Source organism: Trachinotus anak, unplaced genomic scaffold (assembly GCF_046630095.1).
Source record: "Trachinotus anak isolate AG129_WGS33_773 ecotype Australia unplaced genomic scaffold, CSIRO_AGI_Tana_v1 ptg000013l, whole genome shotgun sequence".
Lineage (NCBI taxonomy): Eukaryota > Metazoa > Chordata > Actinopteri > Carangiformes > Carangidae > Trachinotus > Trachinotus anak.
This window is the reverse complement of record NW_027273864.1, coordinates 20,907,993-20,928,057: the sequence shown is the minus strand read 5'-3', so window position 1 is coordinate 20,928,057 and position 20,065 is coordinate 20,907,993. Positions and strand designations below refer to the sequence as shown.

Here is a 20,065-nt window from a genome sequence, read left to right as displayed (position 1 = left end):
ACACACACACACACACACACACTGACATTCTTACGTCTTATGCTTATCTGAAATATCAAGTCCACTTCACTGACTTAATGAAGGGTTTGTATTGCATATTTTGCATAAATTGCATTTTAGTGTTATATTCTATTAGCCTGCTGCCAAATAGTTGTACAGCTTTTTTGAATGCCTAAAAATTGAAAGAAAAAAATATAATTATCAAGCAGTTGTGTAGCACATGCAATAGTACATGCACCATTGCATGTACATATGAAAAAAAACATCTGGGGATTAAAGCACTGACATGTCTTTATCTGACATGACATCCAGTCTGATCTATAAAACAAGTATGAAATTATTTGGCAACAGAATGTAATGTCTACAACACTGGAAATGTGAATGGGAGGGAGACACTGGAGCTTGATATCTCAATAAAGAACAAGAATGAAATCATTAACTAAATCATTTGGCAACAGAGTCTAATCTTTGCTACATCAGACGAGGTAAATGAAAATGGGAGGGTGGGATGATATCTCAACAAAGAACATTTGTTATCACAGATGAAAATCAATTCTAACCAAAATAGAAATCATTGTAGAGGCAATGCGCATGAAGACACCAGCTTTGTTATAGGTAGGAGGGGTACAAAAATATTAATGTGGTCTAAAATACACCCGCTGTTTAAAAACACACATAAAATTTCAAAGCCTTTTGTAATCTATGTCCTGTAAAAGATAATAACTGAAGCAGGTAGTGTATCTCATATAAAAGTGCAAAAAAAAAAAAAAGGTGGGGGAGGAATGTGAATCACAGAATTGATATGGGTGACACAGGGGGCTTGTGGATTAAACATCAGAGAAAATTACAAAAAACATTTATCAGAAACAGTCATTTGTAAATCTCATTTTAATCTCTATTTGGTAGATGTGGCAATCTCCAAATAATGCACATCCAGTTAGATACCAACAGCGAGGCCTGATGAGATTTTGTAAGCTGTAATAAACCTTGAGGCATACAATTGCGTAGGAGCAAAATTTGTGGACACGTCGTTTTTGATATTACTCTAAGGTTAAGTCCTCAAGTCGCTCACAAGAGTGATGTTCAGCAAGTAAACTACACCATAAATTCTGGGTGTGTGTCGCTCTCAAAGTGAGGGTTTACTCATTCAAGGTCTACGCAGGGATCTTTGATAGCAGACTACTGCACAGGTATATATATACAAAAAAAGTATGTTTTTTTTAACCTCTTGGCAGTTCTATTTTACAAGGCAGCAGGGAGACTCAATCATTCACAGATATCTTTTTAATCTTTTTCTTTCTGTCCTTGTGTGTTGTGCATGTGTTTGATTGATGTGGCCCAGCAGGCCAACAGGACACGACGCTGCCCCCCCCCCCATACTCTTCTGTCTGATGTAACAAGACATGAGATCACACTGGCCTCCTTATCTCGAACACATGAAAACACCCAACCACACAGACTGACACAGAAAAAAATATAAAGGAAATGAATACCGAGAAAACAAGAAGAGTTAGGATAGCAGAAGAAGAGAAGAGGAGGTGAAGGGTGGAAGTGGTGAAGGACAGAAGGGAAAACTAAACAAGTCTGAGTCCACAGCCATGCTAGCAGCTCTGAGAGGCTGCACCTTGGCACAGGAGAGGCTGCCATTAAGCGGGTATAATATTAACCACTGTCACTATCTTAGTTTAACATGCTAGCATGCTAACATCATTTGCACTAAACACAAAGTGTAGACAGACTGAAATGTTGACCTGATGATGGTGCTAGGTGTTAAGCTGAAGGAAGACTACAATGATCACAGTTCATCCTCAGGGGAACATGAATGTGTGTACCGCATTTGACAGAAATCCATCTAAGAGTCAAAACATTTCACAAAACCCCCCCCAAAAAAACCCCAAATGTCAACCTAATGGTGGTGCAAAGTCATTAGGATTGATCACCTGGCATTGTCGATATCTGTACAAAATTTTTGTGGCAATCCATCCAGTTGTTGTTGAGACAGTTCAGTTTGTATCGAAGCGGTAAAGCGGTCTTTAGCCAACAAACCTAAACCCTTGGGCGGGTCAGCGTCTGTGTTTGATAGACAGCTGAACCAGCAGGGGAATGGAGAAACAACACAATCAAACATGTGCTGTTAACTGTAGTTTACAGCGTTGTTATTGGTCATGTGAAATGCCTGATGGAGGTCACTTGACTGAAAAGTAGCTATTCAGTAAATAAGTAAATAAATTACTATTATTATTTACTCTCAGTGTCACTGTCAGCAGATGATAAAACAGCGAGGATCGCTTCTTTCTCCAAATATGTTTCCGGTGAAATGACGCGTTTGGTTATCGGCAAATCATTCCTGTCTATGTAGACAAAGAAACCAAAACTATAAACTACACATGGCTCACTTTTAGATACTGATTTTTCCTGAAAAAATAGCACAGGATGTAATTTGCAGAGTAAATGTAGCCTGTGGCATAAAAAGCCCACACAATTTTCTTTTCAAGTTCAAGTGACAAATTCAGTTAACATAAGGAATGGAGCATTGTGTTTATAACTGAAAGGTTTACTACACAGAAGAGTATGAAATAAACAGTGTAGCAAGAACAGGATGTGTCACCTGGATCACAGAGCTTTCAAATTAACTTGATTCACTCAAGCGGCCACTGTCTTTTCACTGCCTGAACATGCAATATATTCCATATTTCTCAAGCAGAGACACACTGAGAGTTTGAGGTTACACTGTTGCCAACTTCTCTGCCCAAAGTCATAAGGAGACAAGGAAGAGTGTGATCAGCATTCCCTGGTTGTCCCTTCAGGGATTACACTGTTCTGCTGGTGCCCTCTTTGTATATGCTGCATTACATTGTTCACACTCTCCTCAGATGAACATACAGAGCACAGCCCCATGCAGTGAGATGGCCAGCACCGTGCTGTCTGTCTGTCGCTCTGTCTGTCACTCCCTAACCCTCATTCTCTGTGTCTCTCTCTAGGTGCCACATTATGTCACTGTCTGTCACTGACTGGTCATGTCGCTACATGCAAGTTTGGGGCCTGGTCCAAGTGTTTGCCAAGGGGAGGGTGACATCTGGTGAGCAAAGTGAACCGAGGCTTCTGGAAACTGCTTCCATCTGTGGTTTTCAGACCATGACACACAGAAAAAAAAAGAGAGTATGTGTGATCCAGGTGTTATGCAGAATGACATGGACTGCAGTTCCAACTAATTATTTATTTTAAAAGTTAGTCATCCACCAGCTTTGATTCAAAAGTGTGTCAGTTTATTCTTTGTTGACAGGTAGCTAGTTCTGGTGTCACATAGGTTTAGGTTAGGTTATAGAAGAAGAATGAGACGACGCCACTGGGAATTTGGCTATGTTGCAATGTTATTCCCTTAATGTTTCCTTTCTATCTTAAATCTCCCAAGTTCGATTTCTGCCATGATATAAACACTCACTAAGAATTGAGTCTGATCCTAGATGAATCATTGACCCACAAGGACTATAGTGTAACCCACTCCCACCCCCTGCACCAATTTATAACATACAGACAACATATACACAACTGGCAGCTGCGGCTCAGGAGGCAGAGCGGTTTGTTCGCTAATCACAGAGTTGGTGTTGTGGTCCCTGGCCCCTCCTGTCCACATGTCGAAGTGTCCTTGGCCAACGCTCTGAACGCCAGAGCCATCCAGTTTACATGATCAATGGTCGGGCCAGCATTTTGCATAGTAGCTCGCTGCCATCTGTGTGTGAGTGAGTAAGTGCTTTGGACAAAGGGACTCATAAATGCAATAATAAATTTATTGTAGTAGGCATTGCACAACTGAATTTGAACATGATTCAGTGCCTGTGTTGCCTATATTTTATTCACCATAAATTCAATGCATCAAGAATCCACTTTAAAATGTGACATTTTCAGCCAAATTAAAAACCAATAAATTCTCAACCAAATCTGTACGAGCATTAATGTGCTGCTTTTGGTCAGGTGTATGTACTCAACTTAACCGTTTAGTTAAGGTTAAGGAAATGTTATGGTCAGGTGCATTTTTGACCACTGTCTCAGAGGTATTAAAGCAGCGTCACACCACTCTTGTGATTGATTTAAAAAGAAAAATCATCACACAGGTCGTCCCATGATCAGTGTGGCAACAGAAGACCAGTGTTGTCATTTGTCTGAGGAGGACAGCCTCACATTGCAGGGCTTACAAGATTTACATTAGATATATCCTCAATGAGTCGAAACTTCATCTTGACCTTCAATGCAGCTCTAACTAGTCATACACCACAAACAGCCAGATGAGTGACGTGTCCCTCCATACAGGTTGTAAACGATCTGTCCATCGTTTAAGGTGGATCCAATCATCAGCGAGTGGATTTTGGTCTTTGCCAGCGAGCCTTGTGGGACCACAGGGAGTGAACAAAATTTGTGGGCTGGTTCTAAAAGGCTACTCACTTTTTAGTAACTTCTCTACTGATACCTACAGCTCTTAAATATAATCCTCATGTTCAGTATCTGTAATAATATCAAAAGCATAAAGTGGTAAAATGCATGTCAAGGTCCTCTAACACACGCCGACAGTTAAGCTCTGCAGGAGGAGTATGATGCAATTTGCCGGTGTGAGGGTAGATGTGAGATGATTTTCTGATGTTCCCCTCTGCCCACACAGCCTCAGGTTCAGTTTGCTCTGCACTCCTCTCCTTCCTTAGCCCTGACCCAGACTCCCTCCCAAGCAACCTCCTTTGGGCTAACTTGGACCAAGTTAAAGGAAGGGAAAGTCTACCCTCACTGCCTCAACACAAACACACACACACACACACACACCATTCCTTCCCTCTTGCCATCAAGCCCCCCCCCCCCCCCCCCCCCGCTATTTCGTTGCTCAGGCTAATTAACTAAAAAACCAAGCAGAGATTCTATATAATTCAGCAGTGAGAACTGCCATGTCTTGATCCAGAAACACCCAGAGAGAAACATGGTGACTGGAGCCAGGATCCACAGGAGAGAAAGAAGGAAAAAATAAAACACAAACCTCGTCTCCAGCTGCACAAGCTATCAGTGCACGAGGAGCTGGAAGCTGAAGCCATGAAATTCTCCTCACATATTTTATTTCTTCAAGAGCTACATTTTAATCAGACACACTGGCAAAGTAGTTGAGAGCTGGGCAAGACCAGTATCAGGGGTGCAGGGTAGAGAAGGAAGTGGACATAGCGTGCAAAAGGGGAAATGGGGTGATGGAGTGAAAGATAGAGGCTCGATTGTGAAGGTTTTGACAGGCAGGTGGCAGGTGAGAGAGGTGTGAGATGAAAGACAGAGAGGGAGAAAGACGGGGAAATAGACCGAGCGGTGCGAGAGCTCTGTGACCAAACGGTTCTGCAGAGTGCTCGCTCCTCCACTGAAATCTCCTGACCACTCTCCATTAAGTTTGAGTCCGGAAAACAATATATAAAGAAAGTTTTGACACGGGAAAACAATCCGCAGAAAAGAAATTCAAAAATAAATGAATAAAATGACAGCTTCTACAAGGATATTGTTGTGCTTTCATCTCAATAATGCATCCTGAAATCCTGAAAGGACCAACAAGAATGCAAACAAGAGTCCATTATTACATGTCTTCCTATGAGGAAAAAAAAAGATCAACATCCAATCCCTTAGATTCTTGTATGTCCAGAGGATTTCCACAGGATCTTTTATTTATTAAGATGAGTTTGAGTGTATAGTGAGGCTTACTGTACCAAGGGGTGGGGGGTGGGGGGTCACCATTCTTGCTTGGTTACCTATGACTGTTTTTCCTCCTCTCACCCTGCCACAGTTCGCCAATAAATTCAATACATGTCTGAATTAATGCATTACAAGCCACGCTGGAGATATTAAAAAATGATAAAAACTAATCCCTCCTCCACAGTCCCATCTGTGGCAGGGTCCTCACGCTGAGCTGACCCTGAGCATTCTCTGCCGTCTGCACTATGAGTTATGATATTTGGTGTCGCTCGGATTATACTTTAATATTTCATTACATGCACAAAATCCCATTCTATATATCTCCCCCAGGTGTGTCACCATTAATCACAAAACGATGTGAAAACCCAAGGCTAACAATGTGTGTTATATTCATATACAAATTGTCTGCATGTTTAGGAAAAAAAAGAAAGAAAGAAGAAATCATGCATCTGTAGGTACAGTATATATAGAGGTGATTGCAAATTGTGCACGTAAACAGCCACACACCAACACACACACATACACAGCCTGGCATTTCCTTAAGATTCTGCAACAATACAGTGCTCACTGTTTGAGCCTGTGTTCAGTTCACATGCTTGTCTCTCGCACCAGTAAACACACATGAACGCATGAGAATACACGCCGCCATATCAAATATCGCAAGTATAAAGCACAGCATGTTTTCTCCCAGGGGGAGCTGAGACTGGGCAACACATTGACCACGGGCAGCGGCGTTATGCCATAACTGGTGGCCCCCGTCGAGAGCCGAGCTACATCATGCATGTATGAAACAAACACGTTGCCCGTCATCAGGAGCCAAACGTCCCTTCTGATGTGATCTATTTCCAATGCTCGACTCTGCTCCTCGCAGCCAGGAAAAACAGAGACAGAGAGGGAGAGAGAGAGAGAGAGAGAGAGAGAGAGAGAGAGAGAGAGAGAGAGAGAGAGAGAGAGAGATTAATACACTGCTCACATCACGAAGATAACTGGGGACCACTCAAAGTAGAGCAACACCAGTCGAGCAATCTAAAGTAGGGCTGACCACTTCACACCAGAATCTCCCTCTGCTGCTTTGTTTATTAAGTCATGCAAAAGAGGACAACAACAACAAAACGCTAATGGAGATTCAGGAAAACTAATAGTTGTATAAAAAACACCCCCCTCTCAAAAGAGAGAGAAAAAATGGTGGCAGTATTTTGATTGATGATAACTTGCAGCTTCAAAATGTTTTAATCTGAGTGCCGGTATGACAAATAGGATACCTGGGTTTCAGTAGAATACCAAAATTACACTTTTTCCTGATATTCTACTTTGTGAAACGTGTTTTTTTTTAATAAAAACATAAAACTTTTCAAATGTTAAACGTTGTCCAACAACTCTAAAGAGTCTACAGTCATACCAGCAGCTCTTTTCAGCTATAATGATGCACAGCAGAGCTCTGAGCTTAATCGTAATGCTAGCATGGCAACAGACTCAAAACGACAGTGTTATCTCTTAGGGTATCACGACACCATGCTAATATTAGCTAATTAGCCTTTAAACACAAGGTACAGTGTCTGAATCTTCAGACAGTTGGGATGTAATGAAAACAACACATTTTGACCTGATGAAACTTAACAAAAATGATTACATCTCATTCTGATGAATCTGTGAAACACATTTTATATAACTTAATTATGTTATGTTATGGAGCCACCATAAAGTGGTCTTTAGAAATCATCCTCTGGGGATAATGAATGTCTGCACAAAATGTCAATGGCAATCCATGCAGTAGTTGTTCAGATGTTTCAGTGTTAACCAAAGTGGTGGACCAACATTTACCGTCCCTATGGAGCCACATCACCAGCGTGGCTAAGACACAAGCAGCCATACAGAAAATTTGCCTTAATATAATGCCCTTTAAAACTGGCAAATTTTGCATTTAAACCAGGAACAATATGATCAAGCCATTTGATGGTAAACAGGATAACGAATCTGGCAAGACATTCAGTGGCTATTTCAGAACATTTCAGTCAGTGCCAAAGACTACAGACTCATGAAGAAGGTCAAATATTTAAAACAAGGTACCCAAACATTTTTTGAGTTAGAGTCAACATTAAAATAGGTCAAATGATGGATGAAGTTGTGGAGCTTCCCTCTGCTCTTCTCCTCTGTTCAGGACACTCTGCAAGTGATGGATGTCTGTCCTCTTGGCTGACATTGTTAGGGGGCCATGACACACCCAGATGTAAAATCCCCTTATCGGCTTCAGCTAAGTGTTCATTTTCTCCCCCCTCTGCCATCATGGCCGTAATACCTCAGTGGTAATTGAAGTGTAATAAATAAAAAAAATGCTCTTTGTTTATCCCACCTTGGCCATGACAACACAGGACAATCAAGCATTCATGTATCCTGCATTCCTTAATTTTATCTCTTGGTTGTATACATGTGTTAATGCGAGGGCTTGTGGATAATTCACTTCATCACATCTCCATCCTGTGCATGCATGTTTGTGTCATATATATTTATGGCAAACAGATCACGAGCATTATTCTGAAACTGATTCCTTTTCAGGCGTTATCGTCTCCTCAGACAATCCCTGACAACTCGTCTTAGAGAGTAATTTCCCACACTTGCCTCATAAGGCTTGGTGAGTCATACACAATACTATTGTAATAATGGTAGCCCATTCATTGAGATAAGCGTGGAGCATCAAAATGCTGGGTGAGTGTGTGTTTTGCAGTGTGGGTAGAGCTCTGTGCAAGAGAATACAGGCCCAAGAGGAAAAATTACAGAAAACGATAATATTACAAAAATGTAGAGTTTGACAGAATTAGAGTTCCTGTTTGTGATCATCTCAGCCACATCAAAAAATCCCCAACAATCTCCATCATCACCACTTCTTCCTCCACAGCCCTAGCTGGCAGTTACATATAGGGCTTTGACGGAGGCTGGACGGTGGCTCAGACCGGGAGACGCGAGACCCTCTTGGGGCTAAGGCAACAGCTGTCCACAGGCCGTCTTCTCCAGATTATCCTGGCAGTGAAACCCGGGCCGCACGGTCTGATGTGAAGCCCAGTGTTCTGCTTCTGTGTCTGTCTAACCATGTTTTCACTGTAGCTCTAGAACTAACTTTTCCAACCACAGGTCAGGAATATTTTGTGCTTATATTAAAGATTGTTTCAACACTGCTCTCCTTCCTATATTTGTTTCCACTGGGGTCTAATGAATTAAGGAACAACATTTTTTTCTCCTAATGCCATAGTTTATAGTAGTGCACACTGACACACTATGCCAAAAACAGAGCAGGTGACTCAGGTATTACTTTGGTTCAATTCAGATACACAGTCAGTTGGACTGACTTTATAATGCCCATCCATTTGACAAAACATCATCAAAGATGTTGCCTGTAAACACTTCATTCATTTCGTAGCAGTAATAACTGCTCTACATTTGTAGCTCTTTATTCTAAAATAGAGAATTTCCATTATTTTTGCCACAATTTTGTTTTCATATTATCGTTCCATTAAAGTATTAAAGTTTCAAGTGGAGTGCACCATATTAAATTCTTTATTTATTGTCTGTTTTGGCAGTGGTGGAAAGTGACTTAGTGCATTTACTCAACTCCTGTACTGCAGTGCAACTTTGACGTACATGCACTCTACATTATATGTGACTTTTTACAGGGAAATATCTGACTATTCTATGTTTATTTGACAGCTATAGCTACTAGTCACTTTGCAGATTAAAATTCCAAAAAAAACAAGTTAATATACAAGATATGATGCACTGTTTCCATGTAAACTACCAAACAGTATAATATAACAAATAGTAAACATGAGCTTTTCCATGAGTCTGCAACATTGAAATGCAGCTTACATGTAAATGTATCTTTAATAGTAATCCAATAATATAATATATAATAATATAACTCGCTCAAATAGGTCATTCTGCATAATTACCTACCTTTGATACTTTAGTACATTTTGCTAATAATACTAATGCACTTTTACAGCCTGTCTGCAAGAGTCTGAAAGCTAGACATTTTTAGTAATAATACTTTTACTTAAAGGATCTGAATACTTCTTGCACCACTGTCTTTTAGTTATTATTGGTTAAACAAGCTGTCCCAGTGTAGCAATGTTATATTATTCTGACATATTGTAGAGAGTGTGGAAGATAAGTCAAAAGAAGGGTTTAAAGAAAACATTAATAATCCTAAGGAGGGCCCAGTTTTTTTTTTGTTTTTTTTTTTTAAAGTTGAGCCTTCCTTGTTAATAAGCATTACAAATTGTTTTTGTATTCATCAGCTAATGTGTCACATCATTATATGGAAGCCTCAACATTATGATAAAAATTTCTGGCTTTGAAGTTTATTTGGATACTTATTTGGCTGGGTAACCAAGACTAACAAGCTCTGCATAACACTAACACATCCCCATATAAACTGTCTAAGCAATGTAAAAAAATTATTTGACAATATGTGCACTATACTGAGCTTGGTAAGAACATTTCCCATCCAGTCAGTGTTACATGTGACAGGTTTTATATGCAGGCACCACTGAGTGCTATGTCTCAGGCTGGAACTTTCAGGCTTGGTTGTTCACACAGATTTTTAAATGACACAGAAAGCAAATTCAGAAATGTATCTGAACAACATGATGCTATAAACTGTTACCGTACAAAAGACATTCTGTTTATTCTGTTTACTAGTCTATATTAACTTGAGCTTACGGGAGCACCTCAAAAGCCCAGATGAAACAGGTAGGGGGCGTTTTATTCAAGTTGTCTGCTTCTGCTTCTCTGATTTCCAAGTTTTTCTTTCCAGCATAAAAGCTTCAACCAACTGCCAACGTTATTTGCAGTTATGTGAAAGCCCTCCATCTGGCATTCACAACCCAGTGAATCCAAACCAAAACAAGACTAAAATTAAACAGAGAAATAACTTGATTTTAGAGAAAATCCTGTCTTTTTGTAATGCAAGTACCTTGTGCTACTTATGAATCCTTTATTTCAACCTACCTATGAAAAATAGCTAAGATGTGGTATAAATGGAAAGCAAATACTTTCAAAGATCAGAAGCACTGTAAAAATTTAAAGAGATGTAAAAACAAAGTAGCAGACTGCAGCAAATAAGCAATAACATCAATCCTTCCACTGTACAAGGGCATTACAGGAGACGGGACCACCAGGGTAGAGGTCCCAGTGGAACAACTGCCTGTGCTTATGTGTTTACCAGATTCCAAATTAATCCAGCATTTGTAAACAGGCCCTCAGGTTTAGACCTGTGGCAACTTTGTAGAGTCAGAGTAGACAACACAACTAATTTCATCTTTCAACATTATGACACTGATATTAAGTGGGTGACCAGCCTGAATGGTCTATAGCCTCTTGCTGCTGGTTTTTGTTGCTAGTGGCAAGTTAGGTAATGTCACTTGGTTGATTCAACTTTGGTCCAAACTGAAATATCTCAGTAACTATTGGGTGGATTGCCATGAAATTTTAAACAGATATTCATTAACCCTGGATAATGTATCTGGTTAACATTGGTGACCCCTAAACTCTTCTTCATACTACTCCATCAAGTCAAACATTTTCATTTGTCAGAAACTTTGGCTTATAACCAAATTTCTGCAAAACTAAAAGTTTGCTGTCGGCCTCAGCAGTACTTTGTGTTCAGTGCTAATTAGCAAACGTTAGCAAGCTAACACACTAAACTAAGATTTGTAACATGGTAAACTCTATATCTGCTAAACATCAACATGTCAGCGTTTTCATTTAAGTGCCACTGTTGTGTGTTAACATTTAGCTAAGTTCCAGCTCACAGAGATAGTGACGAAACACTGTAAATTCTCAGTCTTGTTTCTTCCTGCTTTCCTCTAATAAAAATGTTGTCCCGCACCACAGAAATCCAGAACGATGAATACTCAAGGATAGACACAATGCACCTAATGGTGGTGCTGGGACAACTTCCTACAGTGGTGAAAACATGTTTTAAAAAAGCATTAAATTTGAATCCATCTCACCTACCTGGATGCTCTGGTCTCATCTAAAACGATACAGACATCTAAAGTTGAAATTCTGAAGAAATACTCACTGCAGGTATGATATTTTAAAATACATTTTTTACATTCCCTGATCAACACTCATCTTTATTAGCATTATAGCTGATTGCAGCCATCATGGTACAAATTGTTTCTGTCATTTCTTATTCACAAAAATGCCAAATGGCTAACAGTGTCTCAGATGAAGAGAAAAGGCTCAATGTGCATATCATAGAAAAAGTAATTTCATAATCTGAGCTGCCTGATTAGCCAATCTAATTGGTACTGATTTAATGTGTGAAGGACCACTTTTCATTACCAGAAGGTGAGTTGCAGCTGTAATGGTTGTGAAAATCACCACTGCAAATCTGGATTGAATCTTTTTATTTTGCCATCAATAAAATGAAAACCACACAGACTTTAGGAACGTGAAATTGTGCTTAAATCACAAACGAATGTGATAAAACTGCATTAAGGTTGAAAATGTGGAACTCATTTGAACTTATTTCATCACCACATCTATCTCCATCATCTAAAAAAAATAGACTGAAAACAGATCTGGTGTCTAACATGAGCACAGACAAACCTGTTATTGACAGGTCAGTGAACCCAGACTGGGACTAAACTAATTTGGGTCTTGATTTTAAGAAGTTTAGAGGACCTCATCCTAAAATTAGTTACAAAGCCAGTTGCATGTGTGACAGTGAAAACACCCAGGCCCTGTTTTCCAGCTGTTTCCTGTCCACCCACAGAAGTGTGATCTGCCTCAGCCTTTAAACCTGAGACACATCTGCTCTGCTTCAGACTGTCTGGATGGAGTAAGTAAATATATAAATGAGATAATGTGTCTGGATGTGAAAAGTCCCCACATCATCATGTTCATGTTCTTCTCACCATTCTGTGAGACCTGTGCTTTTTGAAAGTACTTTGAGTCATGTGCTTGAGAAATAAACCTGAACTTGCTATAGTCCTGATTCCCTCTTCTCTTGTCTTTCAACATGCAACAACCTCTGGTTATTTACAGTAGGGCACCATACAGGATCAGAGGGAGGAGGAGGAGGAGGAGGAGGAAGAGGAGGAGTGGGCTGCAGATGATAAGATGCAGCTACACCACACGTGCATGACGTGTATGTTGCCTTTCTCTGCGCTGAACGTGACAGAAAATATAAAACCCTTCAAAATTAATTAAGCCTGAAAACTGTTGTGTGACACAGCTTGAATGCAAACTGGCATGCTGTGAGTACAGTCTCACAAAACCCAAAACACAAAATAAGACTTAAGCAGTAAAATGTGTGAGTATTATATACACCTACAAAAAACTGCTGCAGCTCATTATCTGTGGCAGCAAACTCAGGCATGTAACTTTAGTACTGTGAATTCAGAAATCACAAATGAAACGAAAATGAAATATATATATTATGTGTGTGTGTGTGTGTGTGTGTGTGTGTGTGGAAATACATTTACTATGCATAAATAGTAGCTGAATCTCTGACCCAGGAACACCTTTACACATCACATCTGCATATCAAATATGAACAGGTGGCTCCAACAGGAAAAGAACCAAACACCCGCATCAGGCCTGTTGAGCAGTGAGAGCAGCGGAAGCAGCAGCAGCAGAAGCTCTGTCCACACTCCTGAATATGCTCTGCATTCCTCTTCCTTTGTGTCTTAAAATAATAGCATGGTTTTATCAATAATTTCAGTCATAATGCTCCCTTTCTTTGAACTTCAGTCGTAGTTGAGCTGTCAGTCAAGCAGAGGGTGCACACGCTGTTTGTAATTGAATTTCGCTGCCGTAGTGTTTATTTTTGTGCCTGTTGGTTGCCTCCATTATTATAACTGGACAATCAATAAATTGTTGAAAAGTAGTGTGTTGTGTTGTAGTTATTATGTATACCTCACTTTATCACTTTAAGTTTGAAAAATAACATTTCAGTTCAATTAAAAAAAATGCAATTATATGTGACATGTCAACGTCTGCAGTCTTACATGAGCTCTATGACATGACCAGCAATGATGGATGCTTGTACAAAGCAGAACCTACACGTTTGTAATGATGTTTTATTTCAAATTAGTTTAAAGATATATGACATCTTCACACATTATATTAAATGTCCCTCTCCTTAAGGCTAATACAAAGCCTGGGGTGGAACTGTTCACTGCATCAAGCTCTGTGATGACTCATTTTAACATAATAGGTTGTCAAAAATGGGGCATAGGGCTGTTGAAAGGGGAGAAAACAAATGAATAAAAATGGATCGCTGCTTAACCTTAAGCAACCTATGTTAGAATCCATTAAAATATTATATGAATCGGCGCCATTTTTTTTAGGTTAAATAACTGCTTTGATCTCTGAGAACAATTTCAGAGGCAATAGATATGGCAGTAATGTGATTGCTTCTGTCAGCATGATTCAACAGATTACATATCTAATCGGTTTGTTGAAAAGAGAATATAATTTGCACAGATTACAGACCAGTGGTGCCTTCCTGGTTTGTTGAAACTGGGCCGTTTGACAGTTTAGATGATCCACAGACGGACAGATGGATGGACAGAAAGACAGCAAGTGGGAGGGAAACCACCAACTACCTGGTTTAATCCATGGTGCAAAAAACATCTGATCCTGCTGTTCTGATGGCTGCGACCATCCCCACCCCACCCCACCCTCATCCCCCACAATGGCAGGAATAAGCGCATAACGTGGGCATGAATATGAAGCTTGGAAAACACTCGTACACATTTTACTGGGACATACAGACACTACTGAAATGCAGAGCTATGCAGAATATGAGAGATATGATTGCAAAGGAAGTAGGACTATATATAATGAAATTAAAGTGACTCAGTTGCTGTAATATCCCTGGGGTATATAGCTAGTTGTTTTATGGGGGGAGATAAGAGGATTTTGTCAGGTTGAGATGCCGGCTAATGCTATTGTTCCTACTGGGAGCATAAAACAGCAAAGAAGCTTTTCACACATCTTTTCTTCTTTTGTAGTGCTGTTACTGTAGATATCGTTTCAAAGTGCAAGGTGGAAAAAATTACAATAGTGCTGCGTTAGACATCATAGACATAGACACAATTTGGTTTTTTTTGTTTTTTTTATACACAAATGTAAGAACCCACCCACAAAAATGTTCTCATCCAAGTGTATTGACACAATTTCAGTTTTTGGGAAACATTTTGAAAATAACAGATAAATGAAATTCTACATTTTTGATGCATTCACAAAATATAAACGACAGAGCTCAGAAATATCAGGCGATCATCATTCTCATCCTTTTCTCACTTTGCCTCCACATCTTCCCTTGCAAACACTCACTTATGCACTTACAGATGTACTTGAACAAGCCTCTAAATTGCTCTAAATGACCACTGAGGGTGGGTTTCCTTCAAAGAGACCACCAAATGAAGTTAGAGACACGGTTAATGTTACCGCCTCTTCTTTCCCCTCCGCTGAATTCTATTTAGCTCTTTTCCTATCCACTCTTTCCTCCTTCCTCTGCTCTGTTTACTGAATTTATCACCTGCCGTCACTTCTTCACTGCCTCCTTTACCTCTTCACTTCTTAATCCCTCAAACTAATAGTGCTCCCAGGGATGTAACTTGTCAGATTATGTCAGCCAAATCACTGTGTCATCTAGACCGCAGCAGGGTCGTTGAAAACAAACACGATTTTTTTCCTCCCTCACTCCACAAAAGAAGAAAAGAAAACATAACTTCAAATGGCACATTACTGAAAAGGGCGGCTGATATAATCTAATACCAAGTCGATCCTAATACTTGAACCTGAGTTGCACTCTCGGAAGATGCATGGCAGTTCCACTTTGCAGGAGAAATGATATGTTTTCAATCTTTAGAAGTAGTGGAGGTGTTATAACCTGTCAAAATACAACCTAACCCAAATCTGCCAGCAGCCAGCTGGGTGTCTTTAAAAAAATAAAAAAAATCACATGGTAAACATCTCCCCGTCAGAATTATTTTTGTGTTTGGAGAGTGTGGTGGCTACTGTGAGCCACCAAGCACATCTGTTAACAGTGAAGAAGCCCACCCCTGAGCTCTTTACAGTCTTAACACTATGATCTGACACTTGAATTGAGTCATACTCTTCTGCTAATAACACTTGTTTTACACTTCAGGGCCTATGACAAAAGCAGATTATAAAAGTCGTGTCAAAACCTCAATAGATTTTTACAGTGTCATGTATTTTCACAGTTATATTTAAAGACACATTAAGTGTTTTTTTTTTTTTTAAATGAAAATCTGTGGAGATAAAAAAAAAATCCATAATGGAAGAGAAGCAGAAAAGGGAGGAAAGAAACAGGAAGGAGGAGGAAGCTGAAGGTGTCAGAGGTGAGGAAGAGGGGGGAGATGAGGAACATGGTGAAAGGGCATGTTTTTATTCCCTTTCATTTCTTGCTGAGGCCAAAGACACATTGAGTACAGATGGTGTGTATCTGCTGGGACAGACAGCATGGCGTTATATTGCATTGTATTGCATTGTATTCTGTGTATTCTGTTATGTGTTGAGGTCTAGATATAATATGTACATTATTGCTGTCAGTCTAAGGCAATCAGGCAAACACAGTGATATAATGTGCAAACAGCCAAAAAAAAAAAAAAAAGAGTGAGCGCACACAGACACGCACGCAGGCACGTACTCACGCATTTAAACCAGAAATAATCAGCAGCTGCAGCAGCCAAAGTCGGCGAACAAACTCTCTGCCACAGCGATGCCGAGATAATGAAACAAGCCACGGGCGTGTTTAACTTCTGAAGAGAAACGAGAGGAAGTTGCTGCGAGCGCACATAGATGAATAGATAAGGAGGGATGCTGAACTGCATGGGAGTAAATCAGGGGGGAGCAGGCAGCGGAGATCTGTGCGTTTGGAGATCGGGCAAAAAGTCGCACACGCGTTTTTTTTTTTGTTTTGTTTTTTTTTTTAACTGGTAAAACAAAATTGAGCCGGAAAATTCGCACATTGCAGTTTGTCTGTGGTCTAAACAGCTGCTGTCAAGACGTAACAACTTTAAATCAAGTTCCAGGGAACACGGACTGGATGGAGATCCCGGACATACAGTTGAAATCCGGCTCAAAAGAAAATGTAACATCACCAGCAGCCGCTGGGTGTGATTTCATTAGCCTGCTTTTCTTTATGTGCAGCATTAAAAGCGGTATTTTTGATGACCCCGGCGGAGTCATTTCTAGAAATCTGACCCTCTAAAAAGAGAGGGCAGGCGATTCTCTCCAAACGCCCCCGAGTCTCTATGGTTGCATACAAAAAGATATTTTTAGTTTTTCTCTCTCTCTCTCTTTTTTTTTTGGTCTCAGAATGATAACAAACTCACCTTCCGCAGGATCCACTGGCAGAGGAAAACTAAGGTCCAACCGAGAACCTGCATGTCACCTTCCTTATAGCGGACCACCCCGGGGAAAAAAAACTACACGTCTCCTCGGCTGAACATAAAAAGACACGCCGCGGAATCCAAGCAATCCCAAGTGGCAGGCGACAAAGTAAAATGTGTCAGAGAAGCAGGAAAAAAAAAAAAAACCAAAACGTGCTCGAAGTTGCGTGTTTGTTCAGTGAGTGTCACAGTGGTTTCTACGGTCAAACTTTGAGCGGCGGCTTCAGTTGCTCCCGTCCGCCTCATGTGGCACATCCATGGTGCTCGCCTCCGCTCTTGCTGGAAGTTTGTGCGGAGACGAAGTCAGTTAGAGGAGGGAGGGCAGGGAGGGGGATCTCACTGAAGATCACCAGCGCTTCTTGTGTTTTTGGGATACTGACTGGTTGATTTGGAGAGATGAGATGCTTCTCTCTCTCTCTCTCTCTCTCTCTCCCCCCCCACCTCCCTCTCTCTCCCTGCGCGTCACGGCGCACAAGCATCTCTCGTTTTATTGGCAACCGCACTGACCACAACTGCATGTAGGTTATTTTTGTTGTGCTGTCCGTGTTTAAATGGTGAGATGACAATTTACACTCTACCAAGTAATAACCAGAGAGGAAGCTGTGGATCCTGTTTTTAGACTCGTTAAAGTTGGTGTAGTGTAGTCAAAGAAAGCAAGTGGCAACTTGACTTTTATATCAATCAAACAATCAGTTCAGCTCTGTCACACTAGTGCTGAGAGGGTCAGTTGATTGACAGCCTTTCTTGGCCACTTTTTTGATAATTACATCATTTTAAATTATTAAATAACAACATTATCTGCTTCCATTTTGTCACATTAGTGGGTTTGCTCCTTTGTAATCTATGTTAAGAAATTGAATATCTTTGGGTTTTGCCTGTTGGTTGTTGGTTGGTTGTTTCTTTGTGCTCTGAGAATTTGTTATGGGCATTTTTTTTCACATAGACTACAGGATTAAAAGAAAAACAATCTGAAGATGAATCATTAATGAAAGTAACAGTTGCAGCCCCCTTTCATACCACCTCCCAGTGACATTTTATTCTGAATTCTGCTTTAGTTTGTTCTATTCTATACAATATTGACTTTATCATTCCAATTATTAATAAATCATGTAAATCATGCTATGCTATAATTTACATAAATTTAGAATTTAGAAATTTCAAAGTTATCATTTGTATTGTATGTGGCTTTGGATAAAAACATCCACATGAGAAGTAATAGAACAGAAACATTTATGAAGTCATGAGCAGAAGACACTACATATGCCATCTTAAGTTGGTGTCTCCTAACTCCACAGAGTGCAAACATGTGACCCTGCCTCACTTGCTTTGTGGCAGCTGACACTCTCATACGCGCCAGCAAATGGAAAAGAGTCTTACACAGAAACATGAACCCTGCCTGCTTCTTTTAAGCGACTGCGCGTGATGGAGGCCAACAGCACAAGCTTGCCAGACTATAAATTCCCAGAAAAACAATTTTGAAATATTAATGTTGCATGGACATATTGGGGCAGCGTGGCCCCACATCTCTCCCTGATGGCCAGTCCCAGCTGCTGCCTGCTTGAGTGTGCCACCTTTAATATGAACTGATCTAGGATGCACGGTGTCTGCTCGCTGTCTGTGTGGAGATCAGTGGATCTGTCTGCTGGATTGTTAGCTTGTCTTTCTGGCTGTGTAGCATTATATAACGCTGTCAATCAGTCGTACACATCTGACTGGGAGACCTCTCTTTGTATAAGCATAATGTCTGTGTCTCGACTTTCTGCCAGTGCATGATGAAGCATGTCCCCTTCGTATAACTGTCTGTCTGAATGACTGACTGACCCGCGATCTATCTTTGTTTTTCCCAATGCCATTTTGTTTCTTTGTCTATCTTTCTGTTTTCTCCATCTGTTTCTCTAGTCTGTGGCCTGACCAGTGTTTACAGCACGTATACAGTTCACATTCAGTACGCAAACATCTCTTCTTTTCCTCTCTCACCTAAGCGAATTAAATTTCTCTATGTTTTTTTTTCTGTCTGTAAACATCTGCTGAGGATTTTATCTGTCTTGTGAATATACACAACAGTTTTTGGCCCTGAACTCAGAGATAAAGGTTTCACTCTACACTTTCCTCTTTAAATGTGAGACATTCTTTCTCACCTGTGGCATGTGTGCAGTGTTGCAGTTACACGGCCAGTGTGTGTGTGTGTGTGTGTGTGTGTATGTGCGTGTATGTATAATGTTGATGGGTCTGTAGGTGGTGAGGTGAGACTAGTATGTCACAGATGGAGAGGAGTATCTGTGTAGAATGAGCTGCTTTGTGGTTATGTGTGACACTGTATGCTGTATATTAGCAATCTGTCATCACTCCCTAAAGTGCAGACTCTCTGCAGTTTGTCTGTGGCGCTCCTCAGTGTGAGAGTGACGCAGCACTGCCTCCCTGCGAGACAAAGAGTCACTGCAGGCAGAGGCAAACAGCACTGAGAAGACCTGTACGCAGGGCAGTGTTTTTTCGGGGGGGGGGGGGGGGGGTGCTCAGGGTTAGTTACAATAACATGCACAGTAAGTCTGCAAATGCCTTAGTGGCCAAAATGCTGAAGAGCAAAAAGCTGGTCAGACAGTTCTTTCTAATAGCATCAACTGTGCAACCATCTCGCTCAAAGTATTGTTCAGCCAAAAACAGCAGAGACTACACTCTGAGATCAAGTCAGGCTTATAAAATAAAATGTTGTGCAACAGTAAAATATCACTTTTCCAGAGTACATATTCACAGTAATGTATCTCAGAGAATCTACTGATCCCATCTCCTAGAAATTATCCCCTTTACATCATACTAATAAGAGAGGAAATTACACCTGGATTATTTCTTTAATCAACATAATGAGGAAACATTTTTAATGAACATATTTGCCAAAATGTAGGCTACATACCGAAGAAATCTGCAAGCATTCA

General features: G+C 40.4%; 1 protein-coding gene across 5 annotated transcripts in view; it reads right to left on the bottom strand.

Moving 5' to 3' along the window:
- LOC139630940 (neurexophilin-4-like) overlaps positions 1–20,065 on the bottom strand; it is a 115,574-nt gene that overhangs the window by 26,357 nt on the left and 69,152 nt on the right. The window contains exon 1 of one of the 5 annotated variants that reach the window (XM_071494798.1): positions 17,079–17,586. The exons of the other annotated variants lie outside the window; for them this stretch is intronic. Within the exon in view, the coding sequence (XP_071350899.1) occupies positions 17,079–17,132 (54 nt within the window). The 5' untranslated portion in view covers positions 17,133–17,586. Of the gene's footprint in view, positions 1–17,078; positions 17,587–20,065 lie in introns of those variants that run through there. 5 annotated transcript variants of the gene reach the window in all.